Here is a 24,586-nt window from a genome sequence, read left to right on the forward strand (position 1 = left end):
TGTGAACTCATTTCCACTGTTACCTTTGCATCCCTGTGGTGTGTTGAAGCAATAGCAATGTCCATATATGCATGTTGCAATTACTTCCCCAGCCACCAGCATCAGCTGCTGCCAGGAAACTTAATCAGCTTCAGCATTAGCATTTCTCTTGTGCTGACCTTGTACTGTAGCTCCACTTTCAGCAACCATATCAAGCTTAATTGGTAGGCTGAGCATTTCATCCAATTTTTTTAGCTGTTCTTAATAATTATTCTAACATAGGTTCCCTATTTAATTCCACTGACAAATTTAAAAAAAAACAATACTTTATGTGCAAAAATAAACATACAAACAAACAAACAAATGAGTAAATAAATAAATGACTCTTTTTAGACTTGGGATTGTCAGAGGAATGTCTTGCTTTCACCTCTTTACTGCAAAGGACCACTGACAGAAATATTCATTACTGCATCACTGTTACAGTTGCATAATTGTACATGATGTATCCTACTAGGGATCAGATATCTCATCAGTACACAAAAGTTTTGTGCATAGGTTCATAGGTTCATAGGTTCATAGGTTGGTACTTGGCTATCAGCCCTAGGGCCTATACAAGCCTAGCCATAACAATCCCCTGGCTATTTCTTCCCACATTATTTACTTTCCTGGACCCCTGTCTAGCAGGGCGACTGACGTGATCCCTGGGGTGAATTTCCTTTCTCCCATCCAATCGTCAAGGTTCCTCTTGAAGAGGTCCAAAGAGGCACTCTGCTTGACATGTATGGCAATCTATTCCAGAGTCTGGGGAGTCTCTGGGTCAGGAACCTATCCCTCCAGCATGTTTTGTTTATTGTGATGACAAGGTTTAGATCCCTGGAGCGTGTAGCTCTGAGGGATTGGGATTTCTTTAAATGTAGCATGTCCAACAGCTCTGGGTTTGACAAGGCCTTGTATGTTAAGCAGAGATCGCCTCTGAGTAGACGATATGCGACAGAGTATAGCTGGAGTTTTTTAAGGCGGTCAGCATAGGGCATCTGCTTTAGGCCTGTGATTCTTTTAGTGAGGTATTTCTGAGGCCTTTCCAGTTGTTGCAGATGTCTTGAGGGGTACATACCAAATAGGGCGTTGTATTCTATAATGGGTCTAATGAGGGATGAGTACAGTGGGGCAATGACCTCCTTTTTTCTGGATGAAAAGCCCTTCGTGATGAGGTGTGCCACATAGAAGGATTTCCTGACTGTTGTGGCAATGTGGTTATCGAAGGTGAGACCACTGTCCACCTGTGTCCCTAAGTCTCTTATCACACTTTCTGTGTTTAGTGTACTGCCACCTATATGGTAACTCATGGATACATGTTTTTTCCCAAAGGGGATAACAATACATTTCTTGGCATTGAGCTTGAGCCCATGGCTCTGGCACCAAGCATCTGTTTCTGTAAGGCCCTTTTGTAGAGTATCCACATAATTTGGGGATTCAATAATGGCTCCCAGTTTGCAGTCATCTGCAAACTTTGTTAGCCAGAGTCCCTTAGTGTTGACCTGTACTTCAGAGAAGTAGATGCCAAACAAGAGCGGCTAAAGGACTGAACCTGAGGTACTCCAATTGTCACTTGTCTGGAGCTAGATTTGGAGTCGGCTACTTTTACAGTGTGGGTTCTATCAGTAAGCCATTTAGCAACCCATTAGGTGACATAGGGATTAATACCCAACTTAGTAAGTTTATCTATGATTCCAGAGTGGGGGATGGTGTCAAAGGCCTTGGCAAGGTCTAGATAGGCTGTATGGACCACCTTACCCTTGTCCATGGCTCTGGAGACTGATTCAAAGAAGTCAATCAGGTTCAGGAGACAAGATCGGCCCTTCACAAACCCAAACTGGGTGGGGTCCAGTGTTTGAAGGTTGCCAATGTCTTTGTTTATAAGTTCCATGATAATACGCTCCATGACCTTGCAGATAAGGCTTGTCAGACTGATGGGACGGTAGTTTCCGGGATCCAAGGTGGATCCCCCCTTGTGGATTGGGATAACTGTAGCTCTGCGCCACTCAGTGGGCACAAAACCTGAGTTGAGGCTATGATTAAACATGACACTTAGGTGAGGTGCCAGTTCATATTGTAGTTCATGTAGTACACAGCCCGGGATGTCATCTGGTCCCATGGATGCTGTATTCTTGGCTTTAGAGAGTGCGTTTTGTACCTGTGTGGCCGTTATTACTGGAATTTGGCAATCTTCCGGTATTGAGATGGGCCATTTAGGGGGCGAGAGGGGGGTGAAGTTGGCACTGAATCGATCTGCCAGGATATTTGCAATATCCTTTGAATCAGTATATTTATTGCCATTCTGTTTTAGCTCAGAGCAGATCTGAGCATTGCCATTTAGATTCTTGACATAGTTATAGGATGCTTTGTGGTTGTTTTTGGAATCTTTGGCAATTTTATTTTCATAACTAGCTTTGGAGGATTTTATGAGGCATCTCAGTTTCTTACTGAGGCTAGTAAGGGAGTTTTTTGCATCCTGGGATTTTCCTCTTTTCTGCAAAAGTTTCTTCCTTTTGTTGTAAAGTTTGTTTATGGCAGGGGACCACCAGATTGGCTTCCTTTTTTTGGATGAGAGCATTTTGGTTCTATTTGGGATGGCACGATTCATGCATGAGTGGATGTGCTCGTGCAGTGCCTCAATGTAGGATTCAGCAGTTGAACTTTCAGTTCCCGTCTGCATGGGTGTCATGAAGTTTGTCACTTCTGACTTGAGTAGCATGAAGTTGGCTTTGGAGAAGTTTTTCATGGAGGTTTCTTTACTGTGGGGTGGGGGTGGGATGTGGATGTTAAGGGTGATTAGCTTATGGTCAGACCTGACTAACGAGGGGGTGACCATAGGTATGGAGCATTGATTTGCCATGTTGGTAATGACCAGGTCTAGGATATTGGAGCCCCTGGTGGGACTATGGATTAGTTGATCCAGGGCATTGGAATTTATGAATTCCAAGAACCGTTGCGCAAAGGTGTTGGAACATGAGTAGTTTTCCCAGTTAATGGCAGGGTAGTTAAAATCACCCAGTATTAGGGTGTTTGGTTCTATCTTAATATTTTCCAGTATGTTTAAAAAGGTGTAGTGAGAATCTTGGGGTATGGTGGGGGATCTGTAGCAAGCTACAATTTGGATTGCAGTCTTAGCTAGTGTTAGTTGCACTTGGAGAATTTCAGACATATTGTGTTGGCCAACTAGCCTGGTGGTGTGAATATCCTTGGTGAATATTGACACTCCTCCACCTTTAGTGTTTCGGTCCTGGTTTGGTGGCCGAAAAGTGTGGTAAGAGTTGTAGCCTGGTATTGCAGGGGTGCTCTCTGGAGCCTTGAACCAGGTCTCAGTTACTGCACAGATATCGATGTTTTCCATTTTTAGGAGTGCCTCGAGAGAGTGCATTTTGAGATTTAGACTTCTAGCATTGAGTAGCATTACCTTCAGATTTTGCATGCTTGTACCTGTTACGGTGGTGATATTGTCCTTTGAAGTTTGCCTAAAAAAGGCACTATAGGGGTGGCAAGAGCCTTAGCCAGTAACCTGAATCCCAGGGGTGACAGGTGCAGACCATCTCTGGCAAAGCATCGTGGTCTGTCAATCATGTCATCCCAGGCAGACAGATACTGGATCCCCTTTGAATGACACCATAAGCTTAGCCAATTGTTGAAGTCAATCATTTTATCCTTATATTGTGGTATCATTCTGGGTGAAGGCAGGATGCTACTCAGGGCTAGGGTCATACCTGCCTGGGCCACATGATCCGAGAGCTCTTCCATGTCTCTTGCTGTGCACCTTTTTTGTGCACTGTATCTCCATTGAAGCATGAGAGTTTGCTAGTATAAAAGGGGATATATGGGTACCAAAATTCAGAACTTTCTAGAATTGAAGATTTCATTCAGATGTCTCATCTACATTTCAACTTCATTCGGCTCATACTTAAGTTTTCTGGGAAGATAAGTACCAGTTTGGATACCTCATTTATATTTTGACTAAATGCTATTGAAATGTTTTGTCTTATGGCTTGCAGAAGAGGAAAATGTGTCTGAGGTCAATAAATCCTATACAAGTATTCCCATGTGGGCTCTCTCTTTATTTGGAGGAGTTTCATATTATCTTTGTTGTGATATCTTTCTTTTACAGCTAAGATGACTTGCAGTCAGCTTATTAGCCTTGATATTTTTTTAGGGAATCAATCACTGAAAGTCCTCACCAGGTCCTCCAAGGGTGCTAACACTTCTTTATCAGACATCCCTGTTCAGGCAAACAGGAAGAAGAGAACCACTATATGGGATGCAGAAGGAACCTTGGTTTCCTGGTTTGTGACCAACAGATCTGCTTTGACTATCATGGAACCCTTGGACCATCAGTCCAATCTTCTTGAACCCTCTGGTGCTGCTCATTGGGAAGCTTATATGGTAGTCAGGTACATCTGTTAAGACTAGATGTCAAGTAGCTGCTGAGAAGGGAGAATAATGTTATCTTTTATCTGAAGTGTTAGACAACATAGTAAGAGAGGGGATAGGAAAGTGTCTCATAGAAATCTGGATGTCAAATATAGCCAAAACTATTAATCTGGACACTCCCAAAAACAAATCCCTTCAAAAAAGCTAAGCACCATCCATCCATGCCAAGCAGTATTAAGGGGGCCAGGAAGAGTGATGCAATTTGCAAAAGGACTTTTTTCAGCTTTTCAGTTTCTTCATTCTTCTACACACATCTCCACACTTAGAAGAGAAAAAAGATCTTTGTCTCCCTAGCCAGAGTTTCCACTATCTAGCGCAGAAAAAGAAGTTCTAGACTTCTAGTTTGAATTATAATCTTAGGAAAATGTCTCTTATAAATTTCCTACTTAGGGGATTTCTTTGTCAGACACCATTTGCCAAATGGAAGACATGTTTAAATGAGAGAAATAAGACATTTCAGAAGCTCAAAAGAGGTGGTTTTCTTAATGGTGATTCCCCAAAACCCCTACCAATTCCTCCTCTTCTGGGAGCTTTGGTGGATGCATTCAGTTCAACCTGTTTGTTCCCTGATATTCATCCTCCTACATCCAAGAAGCCTGATGGGCTTTATAAGATGCCAGACTCACACAAATATCTTTTCAGAACTGCTGTCATTCTGTTGATGACGATGGACCTTCTAGAACCTTAGGCTCTGACGATCCTATTCCCAATGGAAAAATATCAGGGTAATAGATAGATTTGATAAGAAGGTCTGTTGTCAAACCCATATTGGCAAGTTCCTCCTTGCCACAATTTTTGACATGTCTCAGTTGAATGGTAATTTGCCTACTTCTGACTCTAAGTCTTCTCTGACTAATTTGCTCTCATCAGCATCTCAACCCCAAAACATGCAAAAAAGTGCTTCTATGATGCAGTTGATGCATCCTCTACAGCTGCAACATAGGGTCTATAATGAGAACATGCACCTGAGGCAGGTCACAGAGTCTTTTAGGGGATGTTAAATCCCAGATTGCTAAAGCATCATCTCCCTTGTCTTAAAGTGCTTTGAAAAAAGAGGCAAGCTAATGCAGAGAGTAAAAAACACTTTTTTTCAGTCAAATGTCACTAAGTATAGCAGACATTGTCTCTCTAGATGAGGGCATTTTTTGGAAAGCCTTTTTAAACCAGGGCAGCACAAATCTGGAAATCAATACAAAAGGAAATGGCAAGAAGACACTAAGAGAAAAGGCAGTGGGCCCCAGGGTTCAGCCCAGTAATGAAAATGACACTAAGAGAAAAGGCAGTGGGCCCCAGGGTTCAGCCCAGTAATGAAAGTGACACTAAGAGAAAAGGCAGTGGGCCCCAGGGTTCAGCCCAGTAATGAAAGTGACACTAAGAGAAAAGGCAGTGGGCTCCAGGGTTCAGCCCAGTAATGAAGTGACACTAAGAGAAAAGGCAGTGGGTCCCAGGGTTCAGCCCAGTAATGAAAGTGACACTAAGAGAAAAGGCAGTGGGCCCCAGGGTTCAGTCCAGTAATGAAAGTGAATGGCTCTCCTCCCCTTCTTCTGTCTCCCATCCTAGTCATCACCTTAAAATAGCAGCCAACCTGTCTTTTGCTCTACCTTTTTGGAAGCAAATAAGAACTGATGACTGGTTAGTAGAAATTATTTGAGAAGGTTACAAATAGCAGTGGGAGTCCTTTCATCCAAAATCAAGAATCTCTTTTCATCCAAAGAATCAAGCACATTTGTTTCCTCAGATTATTTCATGAATGCTTGTTCAGAGCATTATGGAACCTGCTCCCAGTTTCAGTGAAGAAAGAGGTTTTACTCAACAATTTTTCTACTACCCTAGAAGGAGGGCAGCTGGAAATCAGTATTAGATCTTTCAGCCTTAAAAACGTTTCTAAAAATTCCAAAGTTGAAACGTTTAACTCTACAGTATATTTCCCCTAATTTGAAATCAGGCCTTTCTAGTAACACTAAAGCTCAAGGAACATACCCCATCATATCGCAATCCACAAAAACTTCAGGCTTCAAAATTGTTTGTGTCTAGGTTACATTTTAAATTTACATTCTTACTCATCAGACTCCCCAGGGTTCCAAAGGATTTTACAAAATGATTGTTCCAGTAGTTGCTTTCTGTAGACTTGAGACAATCCACATTTATCCCTGCATGGACAATTGCCTCATTTTAGCAGAATTAGCTAAAGACACCCAAACATCCCTTTTGTTTACCCTAAACCTTTTTAAAAGATTCAATCAAAACCTGGAGAAATCTTCCCAAACACTATATCAAGGATAACTGTTCTTGGACATCTGTTGGACACCTCTCATGATGTGTTATATTCCACCTGGAAAGTATTTGTCTAACTACACTTCTTAGATTTGGTCATCACACCATGTCCACTACAACGAAATACCTCTGAATACTGAAATAGATGGCCTCAGATATCCTAACAGTTCCTTCTTCCAGACTCCACATGAGGAAAATCCAGTGGTTCCTCAAACCCTTTTGGACTCAACATCAGCATCTATTGCCCTGTCTTGGGGCAATTCTGGAATTTGCCAAGAAAGAACTCGTGTTCAGCAAGCCAGATGTATCCCGGGTCAACATCAAGCCAGATTAATCTTATCCCAGGTCAACATCAAGCCAGATTAATCTTATCCCAGGTCAACATCAAGCCAGATTACTCTTATCCCAGGTCTTAATCTTTTCCCATCCATTTTAACTCAGTTTGTAACAACAGATGTCTTAGTTCCCAAAGGAATGAAAGGTCAGAGGATCTGGGATCCCTTCTTTAAGGGAAAAATGCATTTACCTTAAAGAAGTAGCAGCAATAATAAAAGTATTAAACGTTTTGAATCAGCTGTGGGGTCCAGGACAACATCTTGTAATTATAAACAGCAACATGGTTATATGATGCATAATCAAATAGAGGGGAGCCAGGTTGCACTTACTATGGTGACTGGCCAAGATTGCCTGAGAAGTAGCATCTCAGCACAGTCTCTCCCTACTAGCAAAATACATCCCATCAGAGCAGAACACTGTTGTTGACTCACTGAGTCGATAAAAGGTAGAACCTCAGAAATGGATGCAGAGGTCATCCAGGAAATTGTCCACATGTGTGGAACACCACAAGTAAATCTGTATGTATCCATTCACAACAGAGAGTTACAGGAGTTCTGTGTCAGGGCTCATTGCAAGCAAATCTGGAAAGAAAAGATGCCCATTCTTTCCCATGGATGAGAATGTTTGCCTGTACCTCGCTTTCCTCTGATTACCAGAGTTCTACTAAAGATCAAGACATCCTCTGCCATGCTTCTGCTGACATCTCCTTTTTTTGGACCAGACATTGTTTCTTCTTTCTCATCTACCTGGTCAGGGGCATTTATCAAAATCATCCTCACAGAGTGGACCTGCACACACACAGGAACAAGGATCTCTCATCTACCGCAACAGTCTGAAATTGAACCTGATTTGGATATTTGGTTTTTGGTACCTATAAGCACCCTTTTACACAGGACATGCAACTGTAGTTAAGAGAGACTAGAATACCTGATACTAGAATATCAAAATGCCATAGAAGAAACCAGGACCCATACAAGGAAGGAACAACATTGATTCTCTAATACCTTTGTGGATTACTCAGTTCTGGCCTGTCTTACACATCTGTCAAAGTACACCTTTTGTCTGTTTTATCTTATTTGCCATTAGATCACCCTTTCCACTAATTTTCAAGTGAAATAGTTTTTTTAAAAGGCGATACATCATAGACCACCTAGCAACCTGTGTCTTCTTTGCAGGATATACATTTTGTTTTGTTTTGGAGAAGCTAACTTTATCTCTGTATAAACATTTAACTAGTTCTTCCATGAAGTTCCTCTCCTGGAAGACAGTTTTACTTATTGCTAAAACCTCAGCTAGAACAGTATCTGTGTTGCAAGCCTTCATGTCTGTTCAGCCCTTGATGATCTTTTAAAAGAGTAACTTATGTTAAGGAGGTGTATGCATTCACTCTGAATCAGTCTATTCACCTTCATGTTTTCTTTCTCCAATTTAGAAGCAAAGGAGAAAGAATACTATACTTCCTGGATGTCCACAACCAGCTGAAATACTAGTTGTATAAGACAAAACATTTTAGACTATCAAACCATTATTTCTGATTAATGTGAGAAGAAAAGATGACTAATTTTTAAACAGACAATACCTAGATAGTTATCCAAGGCTATTCAGTTCTGCTATTCCCACCACAGAAAAATTCCCACCCCATCTAGAATACTAGGGCACAATCAACTAGAGCTATAGGTTCATAGGTAGGTACTAGGCTATTGGCCCTAGGGCCTATACAAGCCTAGCCAAAAAGGTACCCTGGCTTTTGCCACCCAAGAAAATTATTTTCCTGTGCCCTTGTCAACCAGAGCCACAGAAGTGATACCCGGGGTGAATTTCCTATTACCCATCCAATCATCAAGATTTTTCTTGAAGAATGCTTATGAGGAGCTCTGTTTGACATAGATAGGTAGTCTGTTCCAGAGTATGGGAAGTCACTGGGACAGGAGTCTATCCCTTCAGCATGTTCTGTTTATTGTGGTGACAAGGTTTAGGTCCCTAGAGCACGTAGCTCAGAGGGATTGGGATTTTTTAAGTGGAGCATGTCCAACATCTCTGGGTTTGACATAGCTTTGTATGTTAGGTAGAGATCACCTCTGCATAGGCGATAAGCAATGGAGTAAAGCTGGAGGTTTTGAGACGGTCTGCATAGGGCATCTATTTGAGGCCAGTAATCCTCTTTGTGAGGTTTTGCTGCGGCCTTTCCAGTTGTTGTAGTTGTCATGTGAGGTACATACCAAAAGGGGCGTTGTACTCTATAATGGGTCTAATGAGTGATGAGTAGAGGGGAACAATGACCTCTTTTTTTCTGGATGAGAAACCTTTTGTGATGAGGTGTGCCACGTAGAAGGACTTCTGACCACTGTGCTGATGTGATTATCAAAGGAGAGACTACTGTCCAGCTGTGTCCCAAGGTCTCTTATCACACTTTTGGTGTTAAGTAGACTACCGCCTATGTGGTAGTTCATGGGTACCGAGTTTTTACCAAAGAGGATGATAATGCACTTTTTGGCACTGAGCTTGAGGCCATGGCTTTGACACCAGGCATCTGTCTCAGTGAGGCCCTTTTGTAGGATGCCGACATCGTTAGGAGTTTTGACTATGGCTCCTAGTTTGCAGTCATCTGCGAACTTAGTTAGCCAAAGACCTTCTGTGTTAGTCTGTACTTCAGAGAAGTAGATACCAAACAGGAGAGGACCCAGGACTGAACCTTGTGGTACTCCACTTGTCACTGGTCTGAAGTCTGATTTGGAGTCTGCTACTTTCAAAGTGTGGGCTCTGTCAGTAAGCCAGCTGGCAACCCAGCTTGTGACATAGGGATTTATACCTAGTTTAGTGGCTTAGCTATAATTCCAGAGTGGGGGATGGTGTTGAATGCATTGGCGAAATCTAGATAGGCTGTGTGAACCACCTTACTCTCATCTATGGCTTTGTTGACTGCTTCAAAGAAGTCTATCAGGTTTAGGAGACATGATCTGCCTTTTACAAACCCGAACTGTGTGGGGTCCAGAGCTTGGTGATCTCCAGTGTCTTTGTTTATGAGTTCCATGATGATACATTCCATGGCCTTGCAGACCAGGCTCATCAGGCTAATGGGGATTAGCTCATGGGGTCTGTCATGGCTCTCCCTTTGTGGAGTGGGGTGCGCCATTCAATGGGCACAAAGCCTGAGGTAAGGCTATGACTGAAGATGGTACTGAGGTGGGGTGACAGTTAATTCTGTAGTTTGTGTAGAAGGCAGCCTGGGATGTTGTCAGGTCCCATGGATGCTGTGTTCTTGGCTTTGGAGAGTGAGTTTTTTATCTGTGCAGCAATGATTACAGGAACTTTGCATTCTTCCGGTATAGAGATGGGCCCTTTAGGGTGTGAGAGGGGGTTAAAGTTAGCACTGAACCTATCTGCCAGGATGTTGGCAATATCAGTTGGCTCTGTATATTTAGTGCCATTGTGCTGTAACTCAGAGCAGATCTGAGTATTGCCATTGAGATTCTTGACATAGGCATAGAATGCTTTGTGGTTTTCTTTAGAATCAGTGGCAATTTTGTTTTCATAACTAGCTTTGGGGGATTTTATGAGAGATCTCAGCTTCTTACTGAGGCTGACCAGGGAGTTCCTCCAATCATGGGATTTTACTCTTTTTTGCAACAGTTTCTTTCTTCTCTTGTAGAGTTTGTTTATGGCAGAAGACCACCAGATTGTCTTCCTTTTTTTGAGGATAGCATCTTGGTTCTGTTAGGGATAGCACAATCCATGCTCTCATGTAAATGCTTATAAAGTGCATTTTTCTAGGATTCAGCAGTCATACCTCTATTGTCCATCTGCATGGGTGTTGTGAAGTTTGCCACTTCTGTCTTAAGAAGAGTGAAGTTGGATTTGGAGAATTTTTTTTACAGTTGTTTTCCCAATGGGGGGTGGCAGTGGGATGTGGATGTCTAGGCTGATTAGCTTGTGGTCGGATCTGACCAACAAGGAATTGACCTCTGGTGTGGAACACCGGTCGCCCATGTTGGTGATGACCAGGTCTAGGATATTGCTGCCGCTGGTGGGGTGTGGATAAGTTGCTCCAAGGCATTGGAATGGATGAATTCCAGAAAATGTTGAGCAAAAGAGTTGGTACATGACTAGTTTTCCCAGTTAATGGTGGGGTAGTTGAAATCACCCATTATTAGGGTGATGGGTTGTACCCTAATATTTTCCAGTGTATCAAGAAAAGAGGAGTGGGAATCCTGGGGCATGGTGGGGTGGTCTGTAGCAAGCTACAATCTGGATTGCGGTCTTGCCCACAGTTAGTTGAATTTGGATAATCTGGGATGCATTATACTGAGCAACTAGCTTGGAGGTGTGGATATCCTTAATGAATATGGACAAGTCTCTACCTTTAGTGTTTCTGTCCAGGTTAGGTGGCCGAAAGGTGTGGTATGAATTATAGCCTGGTAATGCAGGGGTGCTCTCTGGAGCTTTGAATCAGGTCTCTGTCACTGCACAGATGTCGATGTTCTCCATTTTAAGGAGTGCCTCGAGTGAGTGCATTTTGAGGTTTAGACTTCTAGCATTGAGCAGCATTACCCTCAGGTTTTGCTTGCTTGTACATGTTACAGTGGTGAATTTGTCATTTGAACCTTGCCTAAAAAAAAGGCACTATGGGGTGGCAAGAGCCTTTTCCAGTATTCGTAATCGCAAGGGCGACAGGTGCAGGCCATCTCTGGCAAAGCATCATGGTCTGTCGATCATATCATCCCAGGCAGACAGATACTAGATTCCCTTAGAATGACACCAAAAGCTTAGCCAATTTCTGAAGTCAATCATTTTGTCCTTGTCCTATGGTATCATTCTGGGTGTTGGCAGGATGCTACTCAGGGCTAGGGTCATGCCTGCCTGGACTACAAGATCGGAGAGCTCCTCCGTGTCTCTTTTCATATTGTCCAGGGAGGTACATCTCAGGTCATTCACACCAACATGGACAATGACAGTCATATGTGTACGTGTTGTGGAGTGACCTGAGTTCATATGTTATGTGGTGGATCCTGACACCTAACAGGCAGCTGACAGTAACTTTCTTCTTGTTTAGCCTGGTGATTGGAACATCAGCGTGCCTGACTATAGAGTCACCTATGACTAGAGTGTTGTGTACGTTATGTCCTATCGGTTGTAGTTGTGTGGCACATTGAGGATGTGGGCTATGTGTCATTTGGGTTGTGTTGAGGTTGCTTGCATTTCTGCTTTGGAGGTCTCAGTTGTTTGGGCAGATTTTTATTGAGAGCCTCCATGAATGTAGGTGTGTGTTTTGTGCTCCTGTGTGTGTGTTTTGGTGGTGCAGGTTTTAGGGACTATGTGAAGATTGTGGTGTGGTGCAAGTGTTTACCTTCTCCTCTTGACTGCCTAGGTCAGTCTTCGGTGAAGAGAGCTTTGCTTCTAGTTTGGCTATATAAGTGCATCTCTCACAGGTTGTTGTGTTAGATGGTAGGAGGAAAGGGTTGTCTGTGTACATGAGGCAATCCCTACATTGCCCCAAGATGCCCAGATTCATCAAGTAGACAGGAAAAAGCACCGGGAGCTGACCTTTGGACATGCCTGGATAGGTGCTTATTTATTAAGTACTAAAAACTGTTTTCCTCTAGACAAGTGAGGAAAGTTGAGTGCTGTAGTAATTTGTAGCTTATTTAGTGCTTACAATGAGTTCTGAACAAGTGCTGAGCTCAATGAAACAGATTTGAGTGGTAAAACTAAAAAGCTGTCTAGTTGCAAGGGAAAATTTGATGAGCAGACTTTATGGAGCCAGGAATAGTTTAACCCCAGTTAAGCGGGAGGGGGCTCAGGAGCTTACAAACAGTCCTGGATACAGCAAATCTGTATCTGGACTAGACTTGTTACAGGAAAGGGGGGAAAACAAGCTTAGAATTTTTCACAAATGTTCTCTATTAGATTGAATGAACTAATTACACTAGACTGGGAAGAGTGCCACAGGTCAAATATACAGTATGGGTGGGCAACTGCAAAGCCACCAAGTATAAGACCACCACAACACTAGGGAGGATGATTGGAAAACTATTACAACTCCTAGCTGTAGCCACTAAATGAAAGTTTTAAACAGATCAAAGAGCAAGCAGACTCTATAGAATGCTTTTACCTGCAGACTAGACTAGAACACAGAAACCTAAAAAAATCAAAAATGCACAGAAAAGCTCGGAAAGAACACTCACAAACAGAAAATACAACTCTCAGTATGAAAAAGCAGTTTACAGTTAAGTAATTCGGTAAACATGCAATTAGAGTAATGAAACAGGATCTAGCAATGAAAAATACAGTTAAAACAGTATAAAATCATACATAAACTCAGTGAAACAGTAAAAAAAGCTTTATAACAGTGCAAACTGTAGTAGAGTAACTGTATAGCACAATTATAAGCATTTCAGAAGTGCTGTTCAATGAAATAAGTGTAAGAAATAATTTATCCTGATCTTGGAATCTTAAGGAATTTCTACTTAGTTTTAGTAATGCAATACCAATCACAGCCTGATAAATACAAGAACAACCTTTTCCAGACACAGGGTTTATATACCAGTAAGGATGGAAGAGTTAGAAGATCAAATTACTACTCAGTCCTATTAGCCCCTGCTATTACCCAATCACTCGTAGTACAGAAGGTCAGGAGAACCTGTTACTCTCAATAATAATGAAGACAGACTATCAGCAGAAAATGGCTGCCGCAAACACAGGAAACTCAAACAAAACTACCAGGCCTAGACAACTGCAGGCCTCTATCAAGATTATGCCACCTGAGCAGAAAACAGAAACCTCACTTTAAATGCATAGAAAGAACACTCACAAAGAAAAAATACAAGTTTCAGTATGAAAAAGCAGTTTACAATTTAGTAATTAAATAAAAATGCAATTATAGTAATGCACACTATTACAGTTCCTAGCTGTAGCCACTAAATGAATGTTTTAAACAGATCAAGTAGCAAGCAGACTCTAGAGAATGCTTTTAACTGCAAATAGACTAGACTAGAATACAGAAACCTCAAAAAAAAAAAAAAATCAAAAATGCACAGAAAAGCTCTGGTTACTTCTGTAGCTTTTTTGGAAAGGGATGGATTGCAGAGCCATTCTAGAGGCAGCAACATGGTACTTTGTGCACACATTCACCAAAAACAACAAGACTGATTCACTTTCCAGAGCCAGAACAACATTTGCTGGATCTGTTCTCTTGGACCTTCTGGACACTGATCTTGCATTCATCCAATGTGTCTAAGCTTTGGCAATCTTCCCATATAGATTTAAGCTGTACAACTGGAGCAGGGATGTAATGTTGAATATAGCACAGCTGTGGAAGTAAACTTACCATAGCAGTAGATGCTTAAATGCACTGTTGCTGTGCTAACACCCTATCTCCCTCCATTCCTCTTTTCTTTTTCTTATTCAAATATATATTTTATCATCATCTATCGTCCCTGGTTATGGTGGGGGTCTCCTTTCTCTTTTTCCGCTATGACACACATTTAGAAATTTGAACTTGCTATACTTCCTATTACAATGAGCCATAGTATGAGGCAAGAAAGCTCTGAGTTTTGGCACTTGTATGTCCCATTTTATACTATCTCTTGCTCAGTGGATGTATATTCCACAAGGAAAGGGTGCACAATTTTTTGAATATTAGATGGTTGTCTGATCCTTGGCAGGATACATCCCGTATAGTTTTATGATAGTGCAACAGTGATTTATTCATACATCTATTGTTATGGTAAGTTTATTAAGTTTATTTACATGACTGTACTGTTCTCCATAAATCTTTCTTGAGTTTTTCTTTTTATCTATTTATTTATGTACTTATTTACCTATATTTTTAAGGAACTGAGATTTAGCCATTGATTTCCTTAGGTTGTGTTAATTGTCTAAGATTCTCCTGAATAAGTCTTTAGGTAGTTTACTTAAATTTTATTAGTAGATATTTCCCAGTTGATATTTTATTTTAGTTCCTGGGATAGCTGATGTAATTTTGCTTTTTTATGACATCTTTCAATAGTGGATTCAGGTTTGTTCATTGTACGATAAGGGACCTCTTTTGAGAGAATTAGTCAAGAAATATTTTATGCAAATCTACAGTATAAAATATTTCAGATATCTAATACCTGCTGCCTGAATATTCTGTTTATTGTGTTCATTGTTTTTTAATTGGGTCTTAACTTTTTCATTCATTTGAAATGGCAGCAGCTTTGCAGAAGTTTTTTTTTTCTTTTGACAAGTAGTAAAACCATAGGTCAAGAAATATTTTTATAATGATACCCTGTAAGATATTTCAGCAGTCTGGTCCTGGTTTTGTTTTCCCATTAATTATAAATGGAAGCAGCTTTGTACTTTTTTAATATTTTGGATTTATATAGGCACTTTTTCATCATGTCACTAATCATCAAGCTTTTCCCTGTCAGACTTCATCACAGTCATTCTCCCATTTATGGGAAGCCTTCAGAAGTGTCCATCATTCTGTCAGTTGTGAAGGTTATTTATGGCTTTGTTTGTACCTCATCTTCCACTTGTTTGTTGTTAGGGAGGGCACCTTTATCCTGCAACCTTACCCATTGGATTACTCCTTCAGACAAGGACCCTTGGGAGGCAATCCATCATTCACCAAACCAAGACCTGCGTGTAGCTTCTTTGGGTGATCAACAGCCCACATCATTGGTTCATTGGTTCATTGGTTAGTACTAAGCTAACTGCCCTTGTGAGCCACTTTAAGCCTAGCCAATTATCCCTTGTGAGACTCAAACCCTGCACCTTGTGTTTGTAAGGCAAACACCTTAACCATTAGGCCACCCTACCAAATATGAATGCTCCAAAGTTTTATTCATAGATTCATACTAAGCTAACTGCCCTTGTGAGCCTTTTTAAGCCTAGCCAATTATCCCATGTGAGACTCAAACCCTGCACCTTGTGTTTGTAAGGCAAACACCTTAACCATTAGGCCACCCTCCCAACACAGTCAATGAAGATATTTCTGTATGGCCTTATACCCTCAATCCTACTGGCAGATGTGAGTACCTGCATCAAGGTAAGTGGGCAGATACAAGATGCCCTCCTATTCTTAGAATAAGTGGGTGAATAGTACAGAAACTGTATGATCCCAGTTATTGTCATTATGGATAATATATAGTTATTGACCATGGGATGGGTAAGGCCAATCTGTAACCGAATGGGATAGGTTATGTCAAGCATAAAAAGGGTAACTGGTTAGGCTTCAAATAGCCCACAAGGGCAGTTAGCTTAGTATTTACATACAAACCTATGACCTGTTTCTGATGACCTTGAAATAGAATTGTGGATATTCCTGACATTCCTGATGTGGTATCATTGTGGAAGTGGGAATAATGTTTGTCAGTTCACTGTGATTGGGTTTGGATACCTGCATTATGTTGTGCTTAATGCAATTTATACTTTCGGATGTGATGCTATTTGTGATCATGGAACTGCAGAACTTCCCATAATCAGCCAGTTATTTAATGGTAGTCTAGAACTGTCCAGGGTTGCAGGTGGAGGTAGATTGGTGATTTTGTGGTAATCAGATTTTGCTTCATTAATTGTAATTCTAGCCTGTTTTCTTGGTTCTTTGTAATGTGATAGTTTGTCCCTATCACTGATGCACTGAGCAATTTGCTGGGTTAACCAAGCCACCTTTTGTGATTAGAGCCTCTTTGTGCTCATTAGGTAGAGTTTGTTTGATGATGGTAAGAGTACTGTTGAGGCAATCTAAAATATGTGGGCTGGACAAACCAGTCTTTCAAAGTTCAACTATTTAGGTATTGGCAAAGCTTTCTGATCCATTTCTTGTAGTTATGCAGTTAGGAGTATGTCTTCTTGCTTTTATATTCCATTCGGTTGTAATGGAGCATTGATTGCTGAGAGAGTTTGGCAAAATTTGTAAGCACTGGAAAAGATGATGAATGTTGGTCATCACAATGTCTGACAAAGCATGCTTATTGGTAAGGTTATGGGTTAATTTACGTGAATACACTAGTTAGGTGATTTTTTTTGGTGAAAGATGTTTTAAGCTTAGATTTCAAAAGCCCTGGGAAATCAATGTTTGTATCATCAAATATTGTTATTATGCCTATGAATGCAGGTGATTTATTTCAAGAAACTCTCTAAGAGCGTAATAGTTGATGGCTGGAAATATACATGATAGCAATGATACCTGAAACAGTTAACTGGCATACCCAGACTGGCTAGCTGCCAAGGGTTCTGTTGCCTTAAGTGGTAAATGTGGTGCTAGTTTTGCAGTCTTTTTTCATAAGAGTTATAATAGCTCCCCCTTTTTTAGTTCACAGATACTTACTAAAGAAAGTACCGTAATTAATTGAAATATACAGTGACAAATAGGATTCATTGTTATGTTATGCTTTGGTAATGGCAGGGATAGTAGGGTTGTGCTGATGAAGCCATATCTGTAGTTGTTCCCATGTGTGACTTCTACTGATGATAATTAATGTGGCTAGTTTGAAATGGGCAAGTGGATAGTTACGTTGAGTGTCTCCTGCTAGAAGAAGAAGGGTAAGTGCAAGTGATATGCCTGAGATCGGTACAGTGAATGTAGAATAAGATGGCGGAGAGGTGTGTACAGTTAGGAATTCTTGTGTGAGTGATTTGATAAGCAATGAGTGGGTGAATCTGGGCAAGGTTATCCCCATATAGGAATGTTTGTAATGGCTTTATTAATGCTGAGTTGGTAGAGTTATGAGTTTTATATATGGTGAACAGTACAGAAAAATCCGTGGAGGATGATGATGATGAATTTAAACATTGTAGAGGCTCTTGTATGACTGTCCTTGTAGGAAGGACTGATGAGAGGGGTGACAAGAGCAAGGAGGCATCTGATAGATGGTACAGAAGGTGGAAATTATGTCTGGGGAGGCTGGAGATTAGTAAGCAAAGCTGGATGCTGCACTAGGTGACAGAGACAGTCGCCTAGGGCTCCGCGGCTGGGGGGCACTGGCCAGGAGGCTTCAGTGCTTCAGTTAATTAAGATACACACACACACACACACACACACACACACACACACACACACATATATATATATATATATATATATATATATATATATATATATATATATATACTGCTTAACACCACAGTGGTGTTGTCTTCTCCTTTAATGACAACCATGAATGCAACACAAATGTAGAATCATTCCAGACTTGCTCTCAGAATTTAAACTATCAATTGCATTGAGAAAGTAAGTATGCATGTGCATGTGTGTAATTTAAACTAGCTGTTCCACATTCAAAGAAAATGCATCTGGACAGTGGTGGATTATGCTTATCTTTGGGCTGCTTTCAAACCATAGGCCCCTTGTACATATTTTTAGGGCAATATATACATGCATGTGTTCTGTGATTTACCTACCTGATTGTATTAAATTATATTCCTTTTATAATAAAGCATCACTGGTTAGAGTGTCTTTTAAATTTGTAGTTTTGAACATTTTCCAATAAGAAATGAAACAAAACATATGACCCAATAATGACAAAAATACCAATTACAGATCATTTCAACCATAAAAGGCCACTCCAATGTTTGTCAGTATAATCCATCAATATCAGTCAATGTGCATAGTCTCGGCAGAAGTAAAAGTCATCTGAGTAATTTAACATTAAAGAGATCAGTAACTAATAAAGAGGTCGCCGCTGGCAAACACCTTTACCTTTCAGTGTTTCATCTACAAGTTCAATGCCTGCTATCCTTAAAGAATTAATTGCTTATGCTACATTAAAAAACATAAATGGTATGTGGGTAGCATTGCAATATGGAGGGCTGGCAAACCAGCAACAGGATCATAATTACTTGTCATCTCATCCAAAGGAAGACACACAAGTGCAGTACCCTCCTATCCCTAAAAGTACGCCACACTATCAGCAATCCATCTATATGGCATTAGAGTAGAACCCACAGCCTTCTTTATCAAAGGCAAGTATGCTACCTGTTGTGCTAACACTGCTTTCAAATTGTGCAGCAGAAATACTGATAACCATTTGCTAAACAAAACAGTTGCGCATTGAAATCAGACAGCATGAGCAGCAGTAAACTTTTCTTTCCTTGAAGCTCACAATTCCTTGAAATGCCCACCTGTTACAGTCTGGTAGTTTGTGTAGATAGTTCAGGCTCTTGTCTCCTGTTACCAACGTACAGGGCTTGAGCCTAAGCAGATTAATTAAGTAACCTCCCCTAAGTTTGCTGTTTTACACACACATACACACACACACACACACACACACACACACACACACACACACACACACACACACAGACACACACACACGCTTATTTTTACTGTACTTTTTTATGCTTCGTCAATAACAAAGCTGCATTTAGCCAGTGTAATAAATGGCATACATTTGCTTTTTTCTTTCTTTCTTTGTGTTAAACAGCAGCTTAATATGCCACCTTGCCTTGAAGCCATCGACTTTTTTTACTAGGCAATATCTGTACATTAATACCCTTTTGGAAATGTTCATTCTCCAACACGGTATTCCTGATTGTTTTGCCCATTATCTAATTAAGCAACAACCGACAACGTTGGTGTGGTATTTTGATGATTTACCCACAGCTGGCATGGTTTAATCAAGATGGTAAAGCCAACCTTGTGTAAATTTCAATATACCACACCATGGAGTCAGTTATTGTTATTATACAATGACATTATTTAAGAAAAAAAAAAAACTTACTTTTTTTAAATAATCTCTTTTTATAATGGCTCCATGGTGCCCGTCCACATTTTTCTGGTATCCTTTCAAATGTACTGCACATACAAATGGGACCTGTGTTCTCATACCTACACAGTACATCAGTGCTGTGTAAAGGCAGCAATGGAGAAAGGAAGATCTACATTGTTTTTTGGTTTTATTTTATTTTTTTTATTGAAAAGAAAAAAAGAAACTGGGAGACTTTAAATATTCGTGAGTGCCGGGACAGACAAAGTAAAATAATCAGGTAAGTTTCTTTAGTTTTGCAGAACATACCTTATTATCCTCTTGTTTTTGTATGCACCATCTCCCTCATTCATTTGAGGTCTTCTATTTTCTCTTTTTGTTGAAAAAAAGAAAGAAAAGTAAAAATGTTACAAGAAATACTAATGGAAAAAAAGTCTGGGTGCAGTCCTTTTTCCATAGGTATATTCTCAGATTTACAACAGGCACACTGGTTGTACTGACCAATCAGCATGCTCGCTTTTGAATATTCATGGCCAGTTATTGTATAATTACTGTTAGCTATGCTGTAGAAAAGCAATATTGGTGGACCCTGTCACTCTAACAAGCAGTAGACAGCACTGCAGCATTTAATTTAACACATCTTCTACCTGTCTCAAAAGTTACTAATAAATTGTCACTCTTTAAGAGCCAGTCCAACATAAAGGGATTTATCATAAAATCCATCCCTCCATCTCTTGAGTAGTTTTATCAGGAAACCTGCATTTACTGCATTAGATATATATGCTAGTGAAAGTGAAGGGTTCATAGCGTGGTTGTAGGCACATTTGCAAGTAGAGATTGGTCTGCTAAATGGGGTGCTCCAGTGGAAAGCATGGAAAATGTTTTGTAAATATCTGTAAGGCCTATATATGATAATACGTATTGGAATGTATAAATGGGTAAAAAAGGATTCTAGTATGGTGGAAAAGAAAAGGTCAAGTATGAGGTAATTGCATTTCAAACTATTTTATACAAGCAGTTTCAGAATTACATACAATAGAGCTATAAAGACATCTTATTCTTATTTATTTTAAAGTTGCATGTTTTAAATCAACAGTCCAACCCAGCAAGCATTTGCACTTGATTCTAATATCCTGGGTCTGTTAAAATGTTTGGATATTGATTTTTTTAGGCCGTGTACTATAGGTATGCATATTTTTGTCCCATGCAACAAAACATCTTAAAACAGAAACTTCCATGACTGTTAGAACAGTACTTTATTCCAGAAGAAGGTTTTTGCATCTCTTCCAGTCAACAAATATGTAATATTTTTTATATGACTGCTTCATCATCTCAAGCACTGGCAGTTTGCCATAATATCACTTCCACAAAAATACAATGCGTACTCTTTCTGTATAGAAATATATAATGCATGAGACTAAAGCATACATTTAAGAGGTTCTTCCATAGAAACAGAAACAGTCAGGGCTATAGCAGAAGTGATATACAACAGTTGGGAATTTATTGATATTTTTCCCTCTTTTCAGGTAATATATCAAATTCCAGCAGTTCAGCTCCACAGTTGACTTCAGACACAACAGCAGCTTTAAGTAAGTATTCATCAAAGTACAATTCTGTTATAGAATTCGTAGTTCAAGTGTTGATCCATACTTTCAAAGTAAACAAACAAGTGAATCAAATGTATTTTATATGACCATAAAGTGGTATGTTCTTGCATTACTATGTGAATTTAACATTTTCTTGGCAAACAACTAAAATGGCAAGAAAATGTGTAACTATACATGTTGTTATTTATAAAGTAAAACTTCTACATTTGTCAAATTCCTATGGAATCTATTTCTAACTATGAATGTAAATTGTGTTCAGTGATTTCACAGAATCATTATAAACCATAAACATCAAGCAGATGGTACGTCTCCTCCTTTCATTAGATATGCATCTGTCAACAGGAAATCTGTAACTGAAAACAAGCTTTTTCTGCTCTGTTTTCAACATGCATGTATCGATACATACATGCAAATACTTCAGGCCTAGGCAATAATGGCTTCTAGCCTGATCATATGCCAAAACAGTCATCCCCATAATAACTTTTCATGTTTTTCTTAAAAATATCTAAACTAGTGCTTGCTTTATTATAATTTGTAAGTATATTCCATGCATCAATGACTGCCTCGGCAAAACAGTACAGCTCTCATTTGTATATAATCTCCTAAACAGATTGCCTGATGATAACCTCAAGCATTTCCAGAGGCAGTTGTCTTTAAATGACTTATATGTCCGAATGAGATCACCTCTTAAATATCAGTATAAGAAACTGTAAAAGTACCGATTTTTTTAATCCTTCATAACAACTTACACATTCAAATCCATGGATCCCTTTGGTATATTCCATTGTACTTTTTACAATTTGCTCATGCTACTTTTCTTAGATAGTTTCCATATTATTATTCCATACTAACATTTGTGTTTAATGTAGCTTGCAAAGAGTTTTGTAATTTCTGATTTCCTAGACTTTATATTTTTTATAGCCTATTGTATTATAAGTATCACTAACCAATTGTTTCTTATAATCAGAAAAACTCAAAAACTGGATTTTTCAATATGCACAAGGCATTAAATGATTATACATTTTTAATAACTGTTTGGTGTATTAAATACTCACCCCTCAGTCTATGTCTCCATATCCTCATTTTTATGTAGTTATCAGCATATTATTTCCTGTGCCCAACTGGCCAATTTAGTAAAGATCTTTTGCAGATATTCCCTATCTATAATAGATGTAACCAGTTTTCCCAGTTTCAGATCATCAGCATATAGTCTATAGAACACCTCAGATGAAAAATTCAGATCAGAAGGATATAAACTAACCAAGTGTGGGCCCATGACCGAGCCCTGCAGGTCACCCTGATTGTAACCTCAAATTTAATTTCACCTGTTCAGTTGCTATATGATAGCTTTCATGTCCTGTTTGTAAGGCAGTTTTCTGTTATATCAAGATTGTTGATCTTGATCAAGTTGTTCAGATTTATGGGTGAGTGTTTTGTGTATGACTTTATTGAAAACTCAAGACAGGTCTATATAAATTACATCACAGCACAATTTTAGTCATACCTGCTATTAGGGAATATCATGTTACAGGTAGTTATAGATCTATTTTCATCATGTGTATGCTGATATATTTATTTATTTATTTATTTATTTATTGCATTTGTTTACCGGGATAAGTCCACTGGGCCTAAAAGAGGCCATATTCAGTGGAGGCCCAGGGAGAAAAGCTCCAACGAGATACAGAAAAAATATAAACATTAATTAGTACAGAAGCAGAAACAGTGTTATAGATAGTAAATATAGCAACATATACAGAATATATACATAAAAGCAGGAATCTAGTTTGATTACAGCAGTATATACAATAAATATACATTAAAGCAGAATTCAATGAATTCAGTCAGATTGGTATAAACAGAAATCAGTATTATTGTACCAGAATCAACAAGTGAAGATAAAAATAAATATGGAGAAAATATCATCAGTCACTAGTAGCAAAAGACATAGGAGTTTAGTAATCATATAAGGAGAGTAAAGAGGTTAGGTTATAGAGCAGGAACACAGCCAGGAAGAGTTGAGATGATTTTTCACCATTTGTTTGAAAGTGGTGGTGCTGCCTGTGTTTCTTATAGAAGGCGGAAGTGAGTTCCATAGTTTGGCGACGGTGAAGGCATACAGGAGTTGACCAGCAGGTAAGGTGGGCTCATCTACTTTTAGAAGTAGATGATTTTCAGATCTTAGATGCCTGCTAGAATGGTATTTGGCAAGCAGAGTTGAGAGAGCAGGACAGTCTGTGGGTCTGTAAATTATTTTGTGCACAGTAGTTAGCTGGGTGAATGAGAGATGGTGGGGGTTCCAGCCGCCCTAATTGTTTCAGTGAATTACAATGGTGGGATGAGAATGTGGCCTTGGTGGCAAATTTTGCTATTCTGTTGTAACACATAGCAAGTTTGGATTTTGTAGAATTTTGGATATTAGTGAGGAGAGGGGCACAATAAAGGAGAGTGGGTAATAAAAAGGTAGTTGCAAGGGTTTGTCTAGTAGAGAGGCTAAGAAAGTGTTGGTGCCTGTAGAACATGCCAAGCTTTTGGTGTGTTTTTTGATGTTATTGTTTATGTGTAGGTCAAAGTTAAGGTTTTCATCTATAATAATGCCTAGCAATTTAGTGTGTGGGACAACTTCTATAGTGGTATTGTCTTGGGCTTGTATAGTGAAGAGTTTTCTATCAAATGTAGTGGTTTTCCTATGAGTAAACATAACTAGTTTAGTTTTTTTGGATTTAGGGCAAGATGATTGTTAAGCATCCAAGATTCAGTAGATGTGAGGGCATTCTGGGTAATTTGCTAGAGTTCAGAGCTGGAATTTGCAGTGCATATTATTGTAGAGTCATCAGCATACTGGATTACTGAGCATTGTGGGAGAGTGGTGTGAAAGTTGTTAATAAAGATGCTAAATAAGAGAGGACCAAGTATGGAGCCTTGGGGTACCCCTGTGGATGTACTGAGGAAGGCAGAGTAAGACTGTTGCCATTTGGTGGATTGCTGCCTATTGGAGAGATAGCTGTTGTACCATTGTAGGGTAGGGGGAGAAATGTGGAGGGTGGATAGTTTAGAGAGTAGGATAGTGTGAAAATGGTATCAAAAGCTTTGGAGAGGTCAAGAAAAAGTGAAGGATTTATTTTACCCGAATCCCGTGCCCGGTTAACTGTATCAAGGAAGGATAGGAGGGTGGTAGTGGTGCTGTGTCCTTGTCTGAAACCATGCTGAGTGGGTGATAAAATTTGA

General features: G+C 39.7%; 1 protein-coding gene across 1 annotated transcript in view; it reads left to right on the plus strand.

The window, feature by feature from the left end:
* LOC122800843 overlaps nucleotides 1-24,586 on the plus strand; it is a 1,417,490-nt gene that overhangs the window by 110,991 nt on the left and 1,281,913 nt on the right. The window contains exon 2 of the mRNA XM_044070157.1: nucleotides 21,281-21,343. Within this exon, the coding sequence (XP_043926092.1) occupies nucleotides 21,281-21,343 (63 nt within the window). The remainder of the gene's footprint in view (nucleotides 1-21,280; nucleotides 21,344-24,586) is intronic.

The sequence above is a fragment of the Protopterus annectens genome, chromosome 4.part1 (genome assembly GCF_019279795.1).
Source record: "Protopterus annectens isolate FY-2018-M chromosome 4.part1, PAN1.0, whole genome shotgun sequence".
Taxonomy (NCBI): Eukaryota; Metazoa; Chordata; order Ceratodontiformes; family Protopteridae; genus Protopterus; species Protopterus annectens.